Raw genomic sequence first — 21,665 nt, forward strand, 5'->3', positions numbered from 1 at the left:
AAAAAAAAAAACCCAACTCAACACCAAAACAACAATAACAACCAAACAACAAAAGATACAAGTGGAAAAAAAAGAAATACATGTTTGTTTCATGAAACTAGTCTGTGTATGTAGATAGCCATACACAATTGTATTGTTTAGAGAAGTCTAAACAGTTTTCTGGGACTTAAGCACATGCTGTGTTATGCCGAAGTTCAGGATCCTTTTGATTTTTGTTTAAAATTTGAAAGTCGTTGGCAAACCCTTGAAAGTCTTTACTGAAATAGCTGACAAGTATTATTCCTAAAAATGAACAATGGCCCAGCAAGAATCCTGGTCAGTTTACATTTATTTTTGTTTTCTTGGAGAATTTGTGATATAAGGGATGGGTACTATATTGCGGGGGCAGACGGGTTAATGTGCAGTTTTGCATTCTCGAGTCTAACTTTGGACCCATATGTTTCAGCTGATCTCTTCAGATGTAGGGGATATGTAGCTCAACTTCCCCCAGGCTTTGCTGTTTTGGTGGCTCAAGGTGCTTCCCCACTGACGGGCCTATCAGCATTTGTGTTTTTAGTGGGAGAGAGGTTTAAATGTCAGTACAATTGTATAAGCAACCATAACTTGATGGATGAGTTTTTAACCTTAAAAGTGAAAATGAACCTTCTGACATATGGTTATCATTAGACCTCTGGGTGAATGAAAACTCTCCATCTTCCTGTTCACAAAGAAACAGAGCTTTGCCATGTTTGAAAAATAAGACCACCATAAATAAACATGGAGCAATGAAAGCCCAAAGCTTTCAAAGACGCTTACCTTGGCACCTTCTTCCACTGGAGGACAAGGAAAACCCTTCTGGACACAGACATTTGAAGCTGCCTTCAGTGTTACTGCATGTGCCCAGGGCACAAATTTCTGGCTCTTCAACACACTCATCAATATCTAAAAGAATCACATGAGTCAAACAAAGTCAAAACACGATGGAGACATCATCAGGTACCAAATACACAATGTGGACATACAAAGGGCAGCCGAGTTTCCAAACTCTTACAATAATAAAGGTATTTTTCTGTACCACAATGCTGTGGACTGGACTTCTAGGTTGTCATGGCTTTAAAAAAAATAGTTTTGACAGTTATTGATATAAAAATGGAATGTGCAACTGCCTTTTAAGGGGTGCAGTGACAAACATCTCTTACCCAGACTGAGCTGCTTGGCTAACTAGAAAAGTCAGAGTAATTTCATAGTACCCTAGGCCAGGAAAGAAGCATGCTCTATAGAGTCACATTGCACCATTGTTCAGGAAGCAGAAATGCTGAAACTTTAAGCACATTGATAGTGAGTCACTCAATGTGAGATCTAGGCCTTTGAACCAAATTTACTCCCCTCCAATCATCCACAGAACTTTTCCCAATACTCTGTGTTCTAGCCCTAAAACTGAATTTTACAAGAACACTAAGACTCATGACAGTAAGTATAATCCTATGAAGTGGCTAACTAACGATATCATAGAAGATGAGGCTCCTAACTGATTTGTGGGTTAATCTTTCTAAAGACACAAAAATATCTTTCTTGTACAGGCTTTTTCTTTCATCATATAGATGAAATGGTACACTTAGAACTGTGGCACGTTTTCTTTAGTATATTACACATCTTAGTTCCTGTACAGGGGTAGTTAAGAGTAGCCAATATGAAGTTTGAATGGCTTGAATAACCATATGTCCTAGTTTGCCTGGGGAAGCGCCAGCTTATGCCGGTTGGCCTGACTTTATTGTTAATAGTGCCTTTTCTACTTTCAAAATTGGCTTGGTTTGGTCAATAAAACACATGATTACCTATAGAAAAATATGCCCACTCTATTCCAACAAACTCACTTATCTTTCCTTCTGACTTTCAGCAGGAATTTTTAGTGAACAAAGTGTTAAGTCTTAATTCTGAGCCATGCTACTTTTATGAGAATACTTCTTTTTTAAACAAAAGACAAAATATTCTTATATCCTGGGCCCTTTATTTTCACATTGGTGCAAAGGTTTCTACCCACACCAAAATGTACTTGCTTTATACAACTTTATTCTCAAGAGACCCAACTAAGGAAAAGTTGAGAAATTAACTTTATTATCTTGACTTAATACTGCAAATACCACACAATAAATATTCTAGAAATGTGCAATGCCAAGTGATCCTCTTTCTGTGCAATGCAAAATCAGCTTCTCTATCATGCCAGGTTATTGGGTTGCATTTATACTTGTGTTATGTTCCCTGTGGTTTATTAATGAATCTGAGCTACTATTGCTGATTGAATTACTCCATTCCAACACTCCTTCCCCCTCTATATCCAATCTTTTCTTAATAGAAAAGTTGACTTTTGTGAAAATGCTCAAATGTTTTGGGTTGTTTTTAATTATTATTACTATGACTATCTCTGTTATGGTAGAAATTAGCCTGTACATGCCAACTGATTAGGATAGGGCCAAATATTATAGAAGGGACACATTCATTGATTGTGCAGTCATTTTTCTTTCTATATATATTCATTCTGTTCATTTTAGCGAACTGATGTATTGATAATAGAGTAAATAAAGCCAATTTTCAATAAAAGTAAAATAACATGCTTAAAAAATTTGCATTAGACAATTTCAATAAGGTATTTCCATTTTAAATATCACCACTTGATTGTTATTTAAATTGGATATCTAATTAAATTTCTAGTTGACGATATTAAAAGTAGAGAAAATTCTCATTGAGGATTAGATGCAGACCTGTTTAAAGTCAGGGGCATGAACTAGGTGACTTCTTGAAAATCCTTTCAACCCTACTTATTTATGAAATTGTAGTAATTAATGTCCTTCACTTAATGATATGACATATTCGTTGAGGTTAAAGTAAGGCCCTTGGGAGGCTGAGGAAGGAGGATCATTTGAGGCCAGGAGTTTGAGACCAGCCTGGCAACACAGGGAGGCCCCCATCTCTACAAATAATTAAAATATCAGCCAGGCATGGTGGCGCATGCCTGTAGCTCCGGCTACTCCAGAAGCTGAGACAGGACAATCACTTGAGCCCAGGAGTTCAAGTTTACAGTGAGCTATGCTCATGCCACTGTATTCCAACCTGGTGACAGATTAAGACCCCATCTCCATTAAAAAAAAAAAAGAAAAGAAAAGGAATGTAATACTATAAAATTTACTGAGAATTTATTTCAAATAACACATTTCCACTGCTCTATAGGCAAAAACAAAATAGACAAACGATATAACCACATTCATCCAAACTTGAGTGTGGTCATTTAAAGATTTTAACTGGAATCAGGAGCTATTTTTAGCTGCAAAGAATAGCCACTTAAAAAATGTAATTGAGAAATACTGGGAGGGGGATACAGCATTCCTACCAACCGTATGAAAGCACAGTGGAAAAGAGTCAGGATCATATGATCAGTCATAGGCACAGAGCAAAATAACTTCATTAGAGATCAGCATGAGAATTAGTGCTTCTTGTCTTGCCAGAAGGATGAGACCATGTCATACCCTACGCCCTTGCATTCGTTTCTGATAAAGTATTCCAAAATGAAGACGTCATCACAAAAACTCTCATTTTGCTAAGTCCAGTGGATACCCAACACTCCTTCTTTGCTAACATTGACAGCCTTCCTACCTTCACACTTGTCATCTTGAAGACTGTATCCAGGTGGGCAAATGCATCTGTAGGACCCATCCAAGTTTTGACAGGTACCTGGTGCGCATTTTCTGGGTTCTAGAAGACATTCATTGATATCTGCAAAGAAAAGGGAAAAATAAGGAAGAGGTTCCCACAGGCATAACTTCCAACAAACAATTAAAATTCAAAAAAAACTAGAATAAATCAAAGAAATACACAAAGCAAATTAAAGTTCACAAAATTCCACCATGGAGAAAAATAAGTGATAATAAAAATAAGCTTTATCAGCTTTCAAAAATGTATAGTATAACCACCATATTTTATTTTACCTACATCAGATTAAATATTTCCAGAAAACTGTAGCATGTGAAAAGTCAGCGAGTATATAAAGATTTTAAGGATACTCAAAAGGTATGAGAGCTTACTACGAAAGTATTATAAAGAAAAAAATTTGAGAAGGGAAATCATAATTGCTTACAGAGCAATTTAACAATTTTGCTGTTTAACAGTTTAAGTATTCTCTGAGAATACAATAGCTTAATTTTTAAAATAAGGGAAAAAGTGATTTTATATATATACACATATACATATACGTATATGTATTTAAATAAAAACAAAGCCTTTATAGGGAGGATTAATATAATTCCACTCTGACTTTTCCTCCAGGTTTCCAGAAAGAAGCATTAGAATAGAGACTGCACGATTCCTTGAGTGGTCTCTGGAAGCATTCTTTCCAGGTCTTTCCAAGCCGTGTACTTACCCACACAGGTCCTCCCATCTGGAGCCACCTCATAGCCTTCATTGCACTGGCACTGGAAAGACCCCACTGTATTAATGCATTGGCCATTTCGGCAAAGGTTCCCGTTTCCACTTGCACATTCATCGACATCTGCAGAAGAACCCCCAACAATCCTTTAATATATTCCAAAGATGTCATAATCCCATCAATAATCAAAACTTTTGAAGGAAAAAATACTTTTTTCTGAATTTTAGTGGCCTTTGCTGGCTTAGCCAAACAAGAAATTCCAGTGAAGATCTAGTATGCAACAACAGAACTGGCTTTAAGCATCTATGCACATTTAACAATAAGATTACATTATTATATTAGAGACTGACAATTTATATTCAAATTTCCTACCAGTTTTTCCTTGATTTTCCTTTAGATTTTATTTTTAAATTTTCGATTTAAAATTTTTTTGATTTAAAAAATAAGATTCTAATACACAATTCAGCTGAGGACATTATTTTATATTCTTGCAATTAGAAATATTAAATTAGCCTATAGCACAATAAAATTTAAAGAACTTGGCTTATTACTCTTGCCGAGTATGTTTTAGAAGGGAGATTCTGTAGATTCAATGATTTATTTAAGAGAGGCTACGTGAAACATCTAGACCAGAAGGTTCATATTCCTGAATCATATAATTTCTGTACAAAGAATCACTTTTGTGTATTTAAAATTTTTTGAGCTTAATCTAATCCCATTTATTTTGAAATTTATTTTACAGCAAAATAGACATAAAAATTATAGCTGCTAATGAGCATTTTAATAAAAGTAATGGATATAGTTACAGTGGTTCCCCCTTATCTATGGTTTTGCTTTCTGGGGATTCAGTTATCCAAGGTCAACTGCTATCCAAAAACAGGTGAGTATAGTACAATAAAATATTTTGAGAGAGAGACAGAGAGAGAGAGAACGCACACAAGAAAGTACAGTCACATAACTTTTATCACATTATATTGTTATAATTGTTCTATTTTCTTATTAGTTATTGTGTTAATCTCTTACCATGCCTAATTTATAAATTAAACCTCAGTCTAGGTATGTATGTATAGGAAAACACATGGTATATAGAGGGTTCAGTACTATCTGTGGTTTCAGGCATCTGCTGGGGGTCTCAGAACGTATCCCTCACGGATAAGGGGAACTTCTGGAATATATTTGATGTGGAATTAGCACACCATATTTGACAAGTCCCGTAAGCAATTGTTATGCATAAGATAGCATAGAATTTTAAAAGACAGCTGGAACACTAGAAATGATGCTAATTACAAAGAACACATATAAAACTGACTTCCTTTGCTGATGCACAATTTTGCACACGCACCTATACAGTCATTGTTGTGAGAAAGGATGAAACCATGATTGCAGCGGCAGTTGAAGGAACCGATTGTGTTCCGGCAAGTTCCATTCCCACAGGCATCTCTTTCACACTCATTTATGTCTAGTAGGAAGAAAGGTCATGAAGAAACATAAATATAAGTAGAAAAAGTGGTTACATGGTTACAGTGGCTAAACAGCATTCTAGGGTTCACCAAGCCTCATCCATAGGCTGAAAACTTCTTGATGTTGGTATCAGCTCCAGCAGCAGTCATCCCTACAAAAAACCAGGCAGCGGCAGAGCTCTAAACCTTGGGAATAAATTGTTTCCTTGGCTGGCCAGTGAAAGGAGGCAAGCTAAGGACGTGAGACCTGAACAAGAATTATTTTATTCTATTTACTTCTAGAATTCTCCACCCTTGCCACTTTTCTCAAATATTTTCACTTGAAAATGGAAAAAACTCTGTGTGCATCTGGGTCTTGAGGTGTTGCCACCTTTGGCAAACTTCAACCTTCAAGATTCTCACTCCAACTTACCAAAAAGCAGTGACTCACCTGGCATTACCCCACAATCAGCAACAAAATAACTCAGCTTTCTAGCTCACCTGTCATTTCAGACAACTTTTCCTTCTTCCCTACACCCCTAAAAACATAGAACAACTTCCACCAATGATGACTTCTCTCACTCTTCTAAACCACCCCAAAGAGATGGCACTTAATTTGTTCTTTTCATACATGCTTGCATTCTTATTCGCCTTTTGATTGGTCTGTACTTTGATGATTTTGTAAAGCTGCTTTGGCGTCTTATATGTCTTTGTATCTCATCACAACAGCTAGCATATTTCTTATAAAGAGTAGGTGCGCATTATATTAAGAAGGAAGAAAGAAAAAGTTTAATGAAAGAAAGTTGTTACTGCTGGTTTGAAAGAATGAGGCACCATGAAGAGGGACAAGGATGAAAGGAGAGAGAGAGAGTGGAAGGTAACAATGGAGAATAGCAAAATGTAATGATTAGAGGTAGGATTTCCTTTCTTTTCACATTTTGGACATGAAGATAAATTATCTGTGATTCCTGAATCAGGAAGCTATTGCTAACCCAAAGGGACTCTAATGTGTGTCTGTGGTTGAAGACTACACCCAGATGAGTCACTGCTAGCAATCAAGAATTTCTGCCTTGATTCATTTTTAGCCAAACTGGTGAAGTTCTTTGGTTGGGGAGGTTCTATGTTAGGGGGCTCCAGAATATTCAGATGAGAGATGTAGAAAGAAAGTTGGGGAGGGTCATCATAGCTTTTGCACAGTTTAGCTGCCCAGTGATGAGCAGGGCTGTCAGTGCTCCTGTCATTACTCTGAAGAAGATACAACTTCATGAGAATGTTCCCAAATGAATGAACCCAGTCACAGCCAAAGTCAAGGGCTTAAACATTATGATATTAACTGTTCTTTCAGCTGTGAATCTGATTTACGTTCTTAATGTCTCCAAAAGACTTAATGATACTGCTTTAAAGTAGAAAAAGAAAGGAAGGAAAAGGAGAAAATGATTGATCACACACTGAAGTTTATTCTACATCAGCATCCTGACACTAGATAAATCAGGGAAGAGATTTAAAATCCTGAGCTCTTTTTCCTCTAGAAAAACGATTAACTTTTCTTTGCCTTTGTAGGATTTATAAATTTGCCTTTGAGAATCTGGTACACACTACCAACCCTTCTCGAAAAAATGGTCATCTCACACTCAAAAGCTCAACTCAAAAGGAAATCCATATCAATACTACATATGAATAATAGTCTATTAACATTAATAAAAATTATTTTTTTGTATTAATATCTTTTTCAATTTACCCCTTAGTCAATTTTTTCTAAACTCACAGCCAAATGAGTAACAAGGAAGAGGTTTATCATGTTCAGATTGCCAAAGATTAAATAGGATATCACTGCTGCATATCTGTCCATGTTTTTATTTTGTAGACAGCAAAAATACTACTAAAAGACTTAGCATTAAATTTTATCCATATTTAGATTCAAATGAAGTTTTCAATAGCATATAAAAAAAAAGATTAATAATTAAATACTTACCCAAGCACATGGTTTGGTCAGCATTTGTTTTAAAGCCAGTGTGGCAAAGGCAATAAAAGCTTCCAACTGTGTCAATGCACTGCCCATGACTGCATATATTGGGGATTTCCTGACATTCATTGCGATCTGTAAAGAAAAAGCATCTTAAGTGAGAACTTTGAAGACAAAATACAATTGAATAACTTACCTTCTAGCTATTGTTCTCAGGAGTAATCCTAGCTCTAAACTAAGTTAGTGAAACAGATACATTTATTTTTGCATCAAAGTGGATTAAAACTTACTCTCATTTACCAGGCATGGTCAGAGTATGTTAACAATACATGACACAATAAAAAACAAGGGGAAGTAATCAAAAAATATTCTGAAAGATGAAAAGACTTAGAAGTAAAATGGGTGGAAAAATTCAAGCTGGGAGGATTTTCTGTTTGATTATCAGCCTACGCAGCACCACAGACTGTGGAATTAATTGAAGTATTTTGTCTAGTTAAGATTTGGTGCCTCAAGTCATGGATAGTTCATGGCTTCCTTTGGAAATTTATATCAAAGTCAAATCCCATGGCTAAGATTAAGTTTTTCTTGATGGACAACCCACATGGCCCCTTGTTCAAGTTGCATCTCTTTGTGTTATTCCTGTAACTTTTTGTTTCATCTTCACCAAGTATTAACGTCTACATAGGGCTCCTTTTAGCATGTGACAATCTGAACACTGTCTCTTTCTTTTTACTCTCATCCATTCATTTAAAAGGAAGCCCTCTCATCTTGCTTCCGCCAGTCTTTAAGCTCTACATTATATTTACCATCAACTGAATCTTTGTTGCTTTCCTGAAATCTGATGATCTGAGGGGCAGAATTTAATGCATGAATTCACATATGACATAATTACATGCCACCTTATGTCTCTAATGTTTTAAAGCTCTATGCTTAGAGTAAATGTACTTTGAAGAGCACTGTGCCATTCTGACTTTCCTACTGTCACAGAAGAAAGCACATGGAGTGCCATCTTTGCTGCAGATGCTGTAGGGCAGATGGCATTTCGCTCTTAGTTAAATAATCCAGACTTGCTGTTTGCCTGAAAGGTCTACTCAGAACACAGTCATCATGAATGGACACTTTTTTGCTGCACACAGCAACCCTGCTTGTGCCAGAATCATGGATATCTCCTTCATTTCGTGTGTCCGGGCTGCCATTTTATGACTATCTCCTATTTAGTAGATGAATCATCATACCATTTAGAAGTTTGAAGTGAAGTTGAGTATATCATTATGAGGGGAAATTGAAATAGAGCAGCTTAGGAACTACTACTGGCCTATGCAGAAACGCTATTTAACAAATTATGATTATTCCCATTTGAGAAAATGAATTTAAAGTGAGCCAACTGCTTCCCAGTATAGGCAGAGGAGACTGATTTCTGATCTTGAGGAAGGGTATGTCAGGTCTTACCATAGTTGGCCCAAAATTTTGGCACCTTCAGGTAGGACTGGACCTGGAGGTATGCAGGGGACAAAGTCCGTGTCATATCTGGTTTCCACAAGGAAATGGAAAGCCTTAAGGATCTTATTAGAAAGGGATCCCCAATTAGGAATTTCCTTTCATCTATTGCCCTATTTCATGATGGTTTAAATAAATGAAAAATGAAATATGGAGAGTACTTTGGAGTTCTACTGGTAAAACTAGAGCAGAAATCTAGGTTTCTACAAGCACCAGAATTTGAACTCTTAGATGATCATATTTGAGGTTGGGATAGGAGTTCTGAACAGGCTACTGTGGAAAGAAACCCAAACAGTCAATACAGAGAGAGAGGAAACCACAAGGAAGTAGCTGGGAAGAAACTGTTTCTTGTCTTCAGCTGGGCAAGACATTTCAAAAGGGGGTTGCATTTGCTCTAACTATCCAGCTTCTGCTGTCAGACTAGCATCCTGAACTCAGATATCTAATTGTTCTCTGAGCTCTCTCAGCAATAATGTGGGTGCTATGGTCAGGTGTGACTTGGGGTGTGAAATAATGTACCTACGAATTGAAACAAAGATCTCACGATGGAGAGAAAGATTTAGTTATTTTCATTTTAAACAGAGGCAAAAAGGAGTACTTTATAGCACGCCTGAAAAAAAATGCCAAGTATAGAATAGCATTTAAAGATATTTTAAAAGTAACACATAAATAAAGACATTTCTAGAATGAAGTCTTCAACCCAACTGGTTGAATGGCTGCAAAACTCAAGTTAATTCCCTTTCTTCTGAAGATTTCAATGAATAAAGGAAATCAAGCTTTTGGCTGCAAATGATTCTCACTCACAACACTTATGGCTGGGTGCATTTTAGGTATGTCAGTCTTCTACAGGAAAAGAGTAAAGGGTTTAAGCCCCAGCAGGCTATGGCTGAATGTCTTATCTTGATCTATAAATAGCTCTGTCCCACTTCTTACCTGAGTGTGAAATGGTATGAAATGACTCATTCTATATTATCAGCAATTCTTTATTTTGACTGGAATTATTTCATCCAGTTCTAAAGAAATATAAATTACAAGCAAAATGCAGGGAAGTGGTATCAATGCCAAGTTTCGCTAGGGTATTGTGGTTCATATCAGAGAAGTCCCCACTTTTCCTGTCCTGTATTTTTAATACATGGATAGCAACAGCTCTGGTGACAAAATGCTAAATACTTACACATGTTCCTTTAAACTCAACAAAACAAGTCTTGATTCTCAATGTGACTTTTTGTTTGGCAATTACACCCTCTTCCCACCAAGGTCTCATAAAACAATGCAAAATACCCTAAAGAGAACAGTGCACTTCCTACCACTTAATCGCTGGTAGGCAAGGAAATCGAAGGAAAATCTGACCATGTCCCCCTGTGTTGTTTCATTCACGAATGCATAAAATATCCAGGAAACCCCCTGTGAAATGAACCATGAGCAAAATAACACATTCTTCCTGACTAATATACAATGATTTGCTTTGCTAAATATACAGTGATTTTTGCTAAATATACAATGATTCAGAATTACTTAAAAATTTACTAGAAAATCATTCTGAGGTATTATTTTGCTTCTGGGCTGAAACACCAGTCTTTTACATTTTTATACCACTGGCTACAAGATACCATCAGATACTGAATAACTTCACCATGCACTGAAATTGATAACATGCGCATGCTTCCTATTTCTATCACATCCTTGACAAAAGTGAACACCAAAAAATCTAACCTCTAGGGGACATGGTAATAAACAGCTAATAAAGGCTGTTGATGTTTGCTGCCTTCAGTGAGTGACCTGTAAGATGACTGGGAAGAAAAGCGATGGTTTTGTTTGTTCTGTTTATGCAGATTAATCTGACCCAGTTTAGGAGAGCTTCACTGTCTAGATTGGGGGTATGTAGCCAAGATGGTGAAAACCTCACCTTTCTGAGAGGGGTTCTGTGGAAGGCAAAAAATCATTTGGTCCTAAATGTTGCTTAGGGGAGTGTGTGTATGCATAACCGTGTGTGTGTGTGTAATGTGTGGGGGTGAGTGTTTGCAGGCAGGGCAGCAGATAGGCAAATATGAAATCTATGTATGCAAAAGATTTCCTTCTTGTTTTGAAAATATCTCATCCAGAAAGAGGATTAAAAAGCTAAGTGTTTAGACATTTTGACAATACTCTTTTTTCCAATTTAGTTATTAGAGTTCATCAATCTAAATCTTAACTCATATATTCTTCAGCTTAACTATCTGAAAATAAATCCAGATATCTGAAGCTTCATGAAGACAAACTCTTGGGTAGGCATGTCCAGCCTGTGGGGCACTACATACCATTGCACTGTCCTGTGGAGGTGAAGCGGTAGCCGGGCTTACAGTCACAGCGGTAGCTGCCTGCAGTGTTGATGCATTCGGCGTTGCGCTGGCACACTGGGCCGTTCTGACACTCGTCAATATCTACGAGCAGAAGACAACTGAATTTGAAGGAGAACAGAATCTGGTGTCCAGTCAACAAAGCCTCTCATATGAAAACAAATTTATATTTTATTTTGATCTGTTCTATTGAAAAGACAACACAGATGTGTACAGCAGCTTTATTTATTGCCAGAAGTTGGAAGCAACCAAGATGCCCTTCAATAGGTGAATGAATAAATAAACTGGGGTTCATTCAGACAACGGAATGTTATTTAGCACTAAAAAGAAATGAGCTATCAAGTCATGAAAAGACATGGAAGAAAATTAAATATGGCTGGGTGCGGTGGCTCACACCTGTAATCCCAGCACTTTGGGGGGCTAAGGCGGGTGGATCAAACTGAGGTCAGCAGTTTGAGACCAGCCTGACCACCACGGTGAAAACCCGTCTCTACTAAAAATACAAAATTAGCTGGGCATGGTGGTGCGTGCCTGTAATCCCAGCTACTTGGAAAGCTGAGGCAGGAGAACCGCTTGAGCCTGGGAGGTGGAGGTTGCAGTGAGCCAAGATCATGCCATTGCACTCCAGCCTGGGCAACAAGAGCAAAACTCCATGTCAAAAAAAAAAAAAAAAAAGAAAATTAAATGTATATTACTAAGTGAATCAGAAGCCAATGTGGAAAGGTGACACAATGTATGATTCCAACCACACAACATTCTGGAAAAGGCAAAACTCTGGAGACAGTAAAAAAAATCAGTGGTTGCCAGGGGTTAGGAGAGACCAGGGGATACATAGGCAAAGCACAGATAATTTTTAGGGCAGTGAAATTATTCTAAAAATAGCTATGAAATACTAGATCCATGTCATTATAAATTTTTCCAAACTCATAGAATGTACAACACCAAAAGCGAACTCAAATGTAAATCATCACAGGGGACTCTGGGCGATAATGATGTCATTGGAGATTCAGTTGTAACAAATGCACCACTCTGATGGGGGATGCTGATGATAGGGGAGGCTGTGTATGTGTAGGGGTAGGGAATATATGATAAATCTTTGTGCCTTCTTCTCAATATTGCTGTGGACCTAAAACTGCCCTAGAAAATAAAGTCTATTAAAAAAAAAAAAAAAGAGAGAGAAAGGAAGACTGAAAGCCCGTTATCCAAACTTTCCCACTTCAGTAATATTTATAAATGCAAGAGCTTGATTTATGACCACATATGGACTCTAATGATGTTCATGTCTAAAAAAAGTCATGAAACTTGGCTGCTAGGGCCAGCACTTGACATGGGTATAGATTAATATCCTAGGAAGCCTTGTATTTACTCAAAGATCTGGATTTTATGATTCAATAAGGTTGCTATTGTCTGAAAGGCTGCAAGAGCAGAATGTCTCAAATCCTAAAGACCACATGAATCACTTAGGATCTTGCTAAAAGGCAGATTCTGACTTGGCATGTCTGGGGAACGGCCTGAGAGTCTGAATTTCTAATAAGTTCCCAGCTGATGCAGGTGCTCCTGGTCTGTAGAGAGTGCTTTGAGGCACAGGGCTGTAGAGACACCTGCTCAAATTACTGCCACAAGGCAGTCAAATCAAGAAAACCTAACATGGGAATCATCATAAAGCTATTGAAAACAAACCAACTCTCATTAAAACAGAAAAGATTTTGGATAATGGATATTGTGTGTTCCAGGGCTTTGACTTTGCTTAGGAGGTTGTCTACTTAAAAAACAAAACAAAACAAAACAAAAAACAGATACCTAATATAGTTCAAATTCATGGCATCACAAAAGTTACTACATGTCCATGGTATATCATGGGGCAAAATACGTTTCCCTCTTCCCTGCTCCAGTGGAACAATCTAATTCAGACTAAGTCCAGTAGAGGGGATGGACTGTAACAGGTGAGGGTTGGCCCTTAGTACCAGTTCTGGGCTTTTACACAGAAGTTGGCTCGGCCAAAGAAGTTCCTACAAGGGGGTGGCAGATATATCAGCCGATGCCTCTTGGGTGTGGTTCTGTGGTGGAAAACCCTCAGGACTGTCAGTTAGTCAGCGGGGGTTCCTCTCTAAGGCGGGTGGATTGTGCCTCTCTGGGCAACAGACTAGGAGTAGGACTGTGCCTGCCTTGGGTTACAAGGGACCCAGCACCGCCTCACTCACCAAGTCTGCCCTGCTCTGAATTCAGGATGTATAGAAACACAGGGGGCAGACTGTGCCATTGGAGAAACTGAGTAGTGTCACAGACAAGCACTTCTATGATGTGGCATCTGACAATGTGGCTACTTGGTGAGAGCAGAGGTATGGAAGCTCCCTAAATCACCTCTGCAATCCATTCCAATTTCAGCGTTGCCGAGGCATGTATGCACTCAACCTCATTTTCATATTCTAAGAGCTAAGAGTATGCTGGGAAGCAGCTGATCCTGGATTAAACATTCACCCGGAAGACGGATATTCTGTGAAACGGCAATCAGAAGTTGGAGTACTTAGTTATCTCAATATCCACAGAATGCTACCCTGACAGCAAAATGCCTTGCATTGGTACAGCTGCATGTGTTTAATCTCATGCATCTAGCAAGGTCTAACTTACCTTGGTGGTCATGGGTAAGAAGGTCTTGTCTATGGGTTCTGGCCAAGGGCTGCCGCCTCAGCAAGTGTAAGTGGTTAAAAGGTACCTGGGTACAGTAATCATCAAAGCGAACTCTGAGGGGAAGGGTGGGGAGGAAAATGCCACAGGCAGGTGGCAGGCATGCTGAGCATGCTTGAGACGGGGAAAAGTGCGGCTGTGAGGGAGGCGGCCAACTCTAACACTGTAAGATCATCTGCCATGGGTTCCCTCTCCCACATCCATGCTTCCTCTCCAGGTACCTGATCCTTGATGGCTTCCCAAAGACCAGGGACTCAGGCCAAGGTCTGAATTGGCTATCTTCTTAGGAAGGCTCGGAATGGCTATCACCCCATTCCCACTAACTCACACAGCAGGCAGAGTAAGGGACATGTGCCCACTTGGCCACAGTAACTGAAAGCCTGGTGAGAGGAACTTAACAAGTATGTGGTTAGGACTATAACTTTACTTGTGGTATATAAGTTGTCTTCAGTTTAGACAAAAAAGTTTTTTTTTAACATTACAATGTTGACATATGTGCTATAATATGTGCTCTGAGGGGTAATAACCCTTTCTAACATGAATAAAAACTCTGCTAGAGGCCCGAAGTGTAAGTATTAAATAGAAAATTATTCCAACTATCCTGGGCACATGGTATATTTAATAACCAGTAATGTCCCTTTTACTAAAATGTAACAGAACTATCTTTCCCAGATGTAGGGAAAAATATGAAGTGCTATAAGGAATGCTCCGAATCACAGTACATATACATGGCAACAGGAGGTAATCTGAAAATGAAAAAAGTACATGTGCATGCCAACATTCTTCATATAAAATCAAATTTGCTGTTCTTGCCATTTGGAATCCTCTCATGCATTCAGAATATTTGCATTAACCTTGTTTTCACTTGGGAGTAGCAATGTCTGTCTGGAAGAGAAGTGATTTTGAGAGTCAACTAGGATGACTGTCCACTCATTGATTTTCAAGCAATGTGAAACAAAAGCAATCTAGGTGACACACCCAGGAACTCAAAGCTTTTTCATATCAGCTGGGAAGTCTAATATTAATACACTGTGTGTTGGGGGAAGGGGGCTGGGAATGCGCCTCCTGGTTTTTCCACTGAAGTTAGTGAATTTTTTTTTTTTTGCATGAAATTTCATGTTGTTCCACACCATGCCCTTGACTATTTCTAGAGCTTAATGCATTTCTGAAATTTCAATGTTGTGAAATTCGCCAGTGTGTATCATTAAGTACCTTATCAGTTAGCTCTTTTCTGGATATGATAAAGTCACGATGCCACTTACCTTCACAAACCAACAACTTGTCATTATAGAAGAATCCCACTGGACATTCACATCGGAAGCTGCCAACCATGTTGATGCACACTCCATTTTCACAGACCCCTGGGATCTCCCGGCACTCATCAATATCTAGAGACAGAGTAGTTATTCGTGAGTGACAGGACAGCACATGACCCCTGTGCAGGGTAAGACAAGATGCAAAGTTCTTGTGTGTGTGTGTGTGTGTGTGTGTGTGTGTGTGTGTGCATGTGTTGGGGTGATGATGATGGCAATAGGGGACATTAATGAACAGCAAATTGAGGTAACTAAACCACTTTCCAGACATATGAGTCTAACTGGATTTAAAATATATCTTTTGGGTTTTGCTTCAGAATGTCAATTTTGTACAGGTAGAGGGCATCCTTGTATCCTCTGGGCACTGTGGATACACCAGATGAGTAAAATAGAAGGGATGGTCAAGGGTAAACAGTCTCCACACAAGTGTGTCTGTATTTAGGGAAAAGGGAGAGGTGAGCTGGTAAAGAACCGCAGAGGAGCACATGGTCATATGGAACTCTGATCTTTCAAATTCCAGTTTAACTCCCCCTTCCTATTTCATGTGGCTTTAGAAAGGAGGTAAGTCAGGTGTGGGGATGTCAGCTAGGCCAGGGCTGACAATGAAGACGAGGTCAGCACTGAGGAAGAACTGTCACAGTAGACTGTGTGCCTCCTCAGGCTGGGAGTTGGGCTTGGTTTTCCATCACTGTGTTACGGTTCCTTAGCACTCTACATGACAGGTAGTAAGTGCTCAATTCAAATTTGTTCAATTAAGAGCAAGTGTCTGGCAGTGTGTTGGTGAGCACTAAAACAAGACCAAGAGTGAGAACATGGCCAGGACCCAGGCTTCTAAGGCAGGGCTGGCCAGCTATGGAGAGAGACTTTGGGCACCTCACCAGCCTGGCTGCGTCCCCAGCCTGGAGTGGTCCCATCTCTGTCTTACCCACTCTGAACTCCTGACCACTGAAGTGCCCTCTAGGATAAGAGTAGTAATAGTAATAATAATGGTAATAGTATTAATAGTAACAGCATCTCATTTGCTGCATGCTTGGTACATTTCTCAAGCATTCAACCTGTATTTATTGGCTGAATTATCACAGCTACCCTATGAGATGGTCTCGGTACTATGACTATTCTAACTAAGAGATGATGCCAGTGAGGCCAAGCCAGACTATATAATTTGCCCAAGACCAAGCAGCCAATGAGAGGCAGAATCAGGATTTGACACTGGGACTCAGTTAACAGGCCACCCCGCCTCCCTTTTCATATAAGAAGATCGTATTAGGGTGATTTCCTACATCACCCTAATACAATCTTCACAGAACTGTCATCACTTTTGTTATCCTGGAGGGCCCTTCCACCAGCCCCTTGGCTGGGTTTGATGAAACACCTCAGCTGGGAGGTATGCAAAGCCTTGGTCTACAATCCAAAGTCTTCCAATTCACTAGTTTCTATGACTGTTGTTGAGATACTTTGTTTACTTATTATAGTCAGGAGCCTTTGCAAGGTACATGCTTTGCTAGCATACTTTGTGAGAAGATGATCATGGACTGAAGTGGAGCCTACAAGAGCTGCTGCAATTTTAGAAGAACCACACTCTATAACCCATCTGTTTTAAAGGAGAAATTTAATGTCATAGATTTATTTTAGACCCTTTTTTAAAAAAAGGGCTTGATTCTGTGTGAAGGCAGAATTGACCTATTTAATGAAAAGAAACAGCTTAGAATCTCAAAGGGTTCATTGCTATTTTGAATACAGGCAATTATGTCTTTAGATCTTTCACACCTTTGTCATTCATGTCATGAAAAAGCCATGTAAAGTTACATCACAACTGTGTATCATAAGTAAACAAAAAACAAATTCAGATGCCATTCATTCAGTGTGGGTTAGAACATGAAACATCATATTCACATTCATTTGTTTTAAATATAAGTGACATATTATTATCAAGTTTAACAATAACTGGCTGAGTCTAATTTCCAGCCATTGTTAGGTGTAAAATAGCAAAAGGATATACTAAAAATTATATTTTCTTTTCCTGTCAGGATTTTATTTGAACTTCAACTTAGAGAAGTTTATATTTTAAGACAAGATTAATAAACATGCTATAGTTTTAACCCTATATGAATGGACTCCACATGCCAACAATCATAAGATCTTCCAAAAGGAGAGTATAAAGCTTAAATAAAACAAAGCTTTTTAGTCATCTAAATATTCTGTCATGGTGGAATTTGGTAACAATAAGCATATAGCTAAACATTAGATGTCCAGTTTTCAAGAGCTAGAAGCAAACTAAGCCACGAGTCAGGACTGTGTTCTGGTCCCCACTCTGTTATTAATTAGCTGGGTGGCCTTGGGTGAGTCCCTTTCCCTCTTTGGGCCTCTTGTCTCCTCAAATATGAAGCAAGGCTTTTGGACTAGATGAAGTTTGAAGCCTTTCCAGCTCTCCTAGTGGACAACGCTAATGTTGTTTCTAGTCTTTGCTTACTGCCAACCTTGGAGGGCAGCCTTGCTGGGGTACACGCCTGGTCGGTCCGTGGAGAACCATTACCATTACAGACCACTTATCTTGTGATCACAGGTTCTAGGGAGATTAAAAGATCTGTTTTGGGAAGGGGAAAAACAAAGCAGCTGGGGCCAGGTGTTCCATGCCAATGTCATTTAGCAGTTTTTCTTTCCAAACCATGAAGTTTCTTTGGACGTGGACGAGACTGTGGAGCCATATGGATTTGGCACTAAGGGAGCCAGGCTGATTGCTGGACCAGACTCTTGTTTTCTTAAACAAGGTCACTGGAAAGGCTGATGTGGACTTTAGTTTACTTATTATGAATAAGGTGGAATAAAGCAAGTGGTGATGTTTGCTACTAGACACAACTGTGCAGACTTAAGAGGGCATCTAAGGATGCATATAAATCACACCAGGGAAAAACTCAGAGAATGCAATAGCTTTCCATCTATTTTTATGTTATTTGGTTTTAAACCACAAGGGCATTGCCTGCACTGGCTGACTGCTGTGCTATACTTCTGAATCTTGCACAAACATCTCTACCAATGTTGCGTTCTCTGCTTCATTTACCAGGTAGGGCCTCAGGCTGAAAAGATTTTTATTTCACATCTGACATTCTCAAAGCAGATGACCTGAGGAGATTCCATGTAAGATAAAATTGATCCACGAGAGGACTTCATGTAAATAATCTACATGTAAGGATTGGTGTGAAAAGTCACTTAACCTGGTCTTAGTCAGAAGGAAGGATTGGGAATTACAGTCAAATCAAATGTCAACTGGCCCTACTCCCAGAAGCTCTCCCCTTGCTGATGCCTAAGGTTGGTTTAACTGTGCTTGATTGTCATTTTGGGAAAAGTTTTCCAATCCCCTTAATCATGAACAACAAATGCTGTTGCCAGTTAGGTGGAGCTGCACAGGGTGTTTGCACAGTTTGTTTCAAACTAAGAATCAGTGTTTCAATAAAGTGAAAGGCATTGTTTAACGGTTTTTTTTTCTTCTAAGGAAACAATGGGAACCGAGAAAATAATGGTGTACTCCTCTTGCTCACACAAAGGCAAAAACCAGAAAGTCCTGACAATGCCGTCACGACTCACCAACGGGCAAACCGGTGTAAATGTCGATGACAAAGCCTGGCCTTTGACTTCCACAGAGTGTAGCAAACTCATCTGCAATGAAGGTGGGATGGGAGGACAGGAGTCAGCAAAGAGCAATAACTAGACTGAAAAAAATTACTTTGTAAGCATTCTTGAAAGGTATTTGTCTGTAGTTTGAAGAATTTAAAATAAAAAGTAAACCTGAAAATTCCCACAGATATAATCTTGCCTGTAAGATAAATATGGAAGAAAAAAAATGATCTCATGTTGACGTGATAATGAAGGAGAAGTAGAGACCCCCAGATCACATGCCACTCGTTCACATGAGTTTGCCTGTAGGAGTTTGGATTTTGATATGGGTGTTGCTCAGCTCTGAACTCAGGGACTGGTTAAGAGTGCCTCTCTCTACTCTGCATTAAGAGAGCTAGGGTTTGAGGAACACATACAAAAGCCATTTTCTCAGTAGATTATAGGAGACCATAGCAAATCTAGCCACGTTCTTGACATCACATCGATTAATGACTAATTTGGGTCAATCAACCAACCTTTACCATTTTTTTTTCAGTTTTTGGAGCTGGATTTCATTTGGTACAGCTCTGTCATATTCCCTCCCTCTCCCTCTCTCCTTTTCTGTCTTTCTCTCACTTGAATCAGTCAAATTTAACAGATAATAAAGGATGAACTAAATTCTATTGGCAGTCCCTTCTAACTATGAGATTTTGTAATTCCAGATCATGACTGTAACTGGTAAGGTATGGTATCAATATAAGCTTCAGATGACCACTGCCTTATTGGTCACACTCAGTGAAAATTAGTATAAGATTTCTGGAAGTATTTTAATCAAAATATAGCATGTTATTCTCCTTGTGTTTTGTTTCCTTAATCTGTGAGTGTTCACTTCCAACACTGTAATGCCAGCTGACATTGGTCATCCAAAGAAATTACAGGGACTCTTAAAATATGTGCAGATTTCACAGTTAACGAAAAGCCATGACCAGATTTGGTGAATATCCAATATCAAGAAGAAATCTTGCATTTTACACAAGAGTACGTAGATATTAAAAACTCAGGCAACCATTTCTAAAAGTAAATGTTAGTCTATATTAAGGGTTTCCAAAGTGGTCTCCAGAGGAATATGCAATAATCCATTAGGATAAAAAAGAAAATACTAGGACTTCTATCTTTGGAAAAATCTAATCTTTAAAAAAATTAATTTTGTGCACACTTTATATTAGAACAGCTCAGAAAAATAATAAATGCATTTTTCAATATAATTGAAAACAAATACATATACACATACATAGACCTATACACGTAGACTTTTACATATAAATGCACACCAGGTGTGTATAAGCTCCAGATTTTTTACCAACAGGTAAGTATCATCTAAAGTTGTAAAGACCATTGCTCAAGATCAAGGGTCAGCAAACTTTTTAATAAAAGGACACAGAGTAAAATATCTTAGGCTTTGCAGGCTGTACAGTCAGTCAAAACTATTTAATGCTGCCATGAAAGCAGCAGTAGACAATACAGAAATAAATTAGTGTGCTCTAATAAAGTTTTATTTATGGGCAACAAAACCTGAAGTTCATATAACTTTCATATTATGAAATACTCTTCTCCTGTTTTTTTTCTAACCATTTAAAGTGTAGACATCCTTCTTAGCTTGCAGGCCATTCAAAAGTAGATGCTGGGATGGATTTGGTCCATTGGGTGTATTTTGCCAAGCCCTGGTCTAGAAACATTTTGCAGGGTAGAGGTAAATCGGAATTCTAAGTGGTGGTTATTATATTATTTCTGGAGTAAACAATGGATGGAATAATACATTTTACTAAAAAAGAATTTTCTGCTGCATACAAGGTCAGGTAGTGCCAAATAACAGATTTAATATTTTATATATCACTGTGGAAAATGGGGTAGGATTCCCTTTACAGAATCCCCTAATCAATTCCTGGCATGATAATTTCAATTCACCCAAATTATAATCTTGGCAAATGATGTCATCATCATATACATAATGCATAGTGTATACCATATGATATAAGAACAGTATACTAATGTCTTCATTTCCTCAAAGGATGCAATTTAGCCCCCGTCCCTTTTTTGAAGACAAATAACATTATTTAGTTCTTTCTCTATGAGAATATAAGAAGAAATTTATCTTGGATCTCAATATCAAGAAAAGTTGCACTTTCCTTTCATTTTGAGTTTTCTTTATGGTCATTGAGAATTTTGTACTTGATCACGTCTCCCTTTTCATAGGATCTGCTAGAAAGTTTGGGGCTAAAGTTATTGCTTATTTCAGGGCAAGTGTGTAGGAATTCCCGGCTTGGATTTTGTGTGTTAGTCCTGCTCCTGGCTCTACCTTTCTTACTCTTGTTTGTCATTTGCCTTATGCTTATTTCTTGTTTAACATTTACATTTTTGTAGGCTGCCTTTAATCATTTTTGGAAT

At 38.4% G+C, this 21,665-nt stretch overlaps 1 protein-coding gene across 1 annotated transcript in view; it reads right to left on the reverse strand.

The window, feature by feature from the left end:
- Positions 1-21,665, reverse strand: part of FBN1 (fibrillin 1) — a 238,359-nt gene that overhangs the window by 33,374 nt on the left and 183,320 nt on the right. The window contains exons 43-50 of the mRNA XM_011967291.1: positions 19,212-19,283; positions 15,579-15,704; positions 11,593-11,715; positions 7,808-7,933; positions 5,739-5,855; positions 4,391-4,519; positions 3,628-3,747; positions 796-921 (exon numbers count right to left, since the gene is read on the reverse strand). Coding sequence (XP_011822681.1) covers positions 796-921; positions 3,628-3,747; positions 4,391-4,519; positions 5,739-5,855; positions 7,808-7,933; positions 11,593-11,715; positions 15,579-15,704; positions 19,212-19,283 — 939 coding nt within the window. The remainder of the gene's footprint in view (positions 1-795; positions 922-3,627; positions 3,748-4,390; positions 4,520-5,738; positions 5,856-7,807; positions 7,934-11,592; positions 11,716-15,578; positions 15,705-19,211; positions 19,284-21,665) is intronic.

Source organism: Mandrillus leucophaeus, unplaced genomic scaffold (assembly GCF_000951045.1).
Source record: "Mandrillus leucophaeus isolate KB7577 unplaced genomic scaffold, Mleu.le_1.0 Scaffold798, whole genome shotgun sequence".
NCBI classification, from domain to species: Eukaryota; Metazoa; Chordata; class Mammalia; order Primates; family Cercopithecidae; genus Mandrillus; species Mandrillus leucophaeus.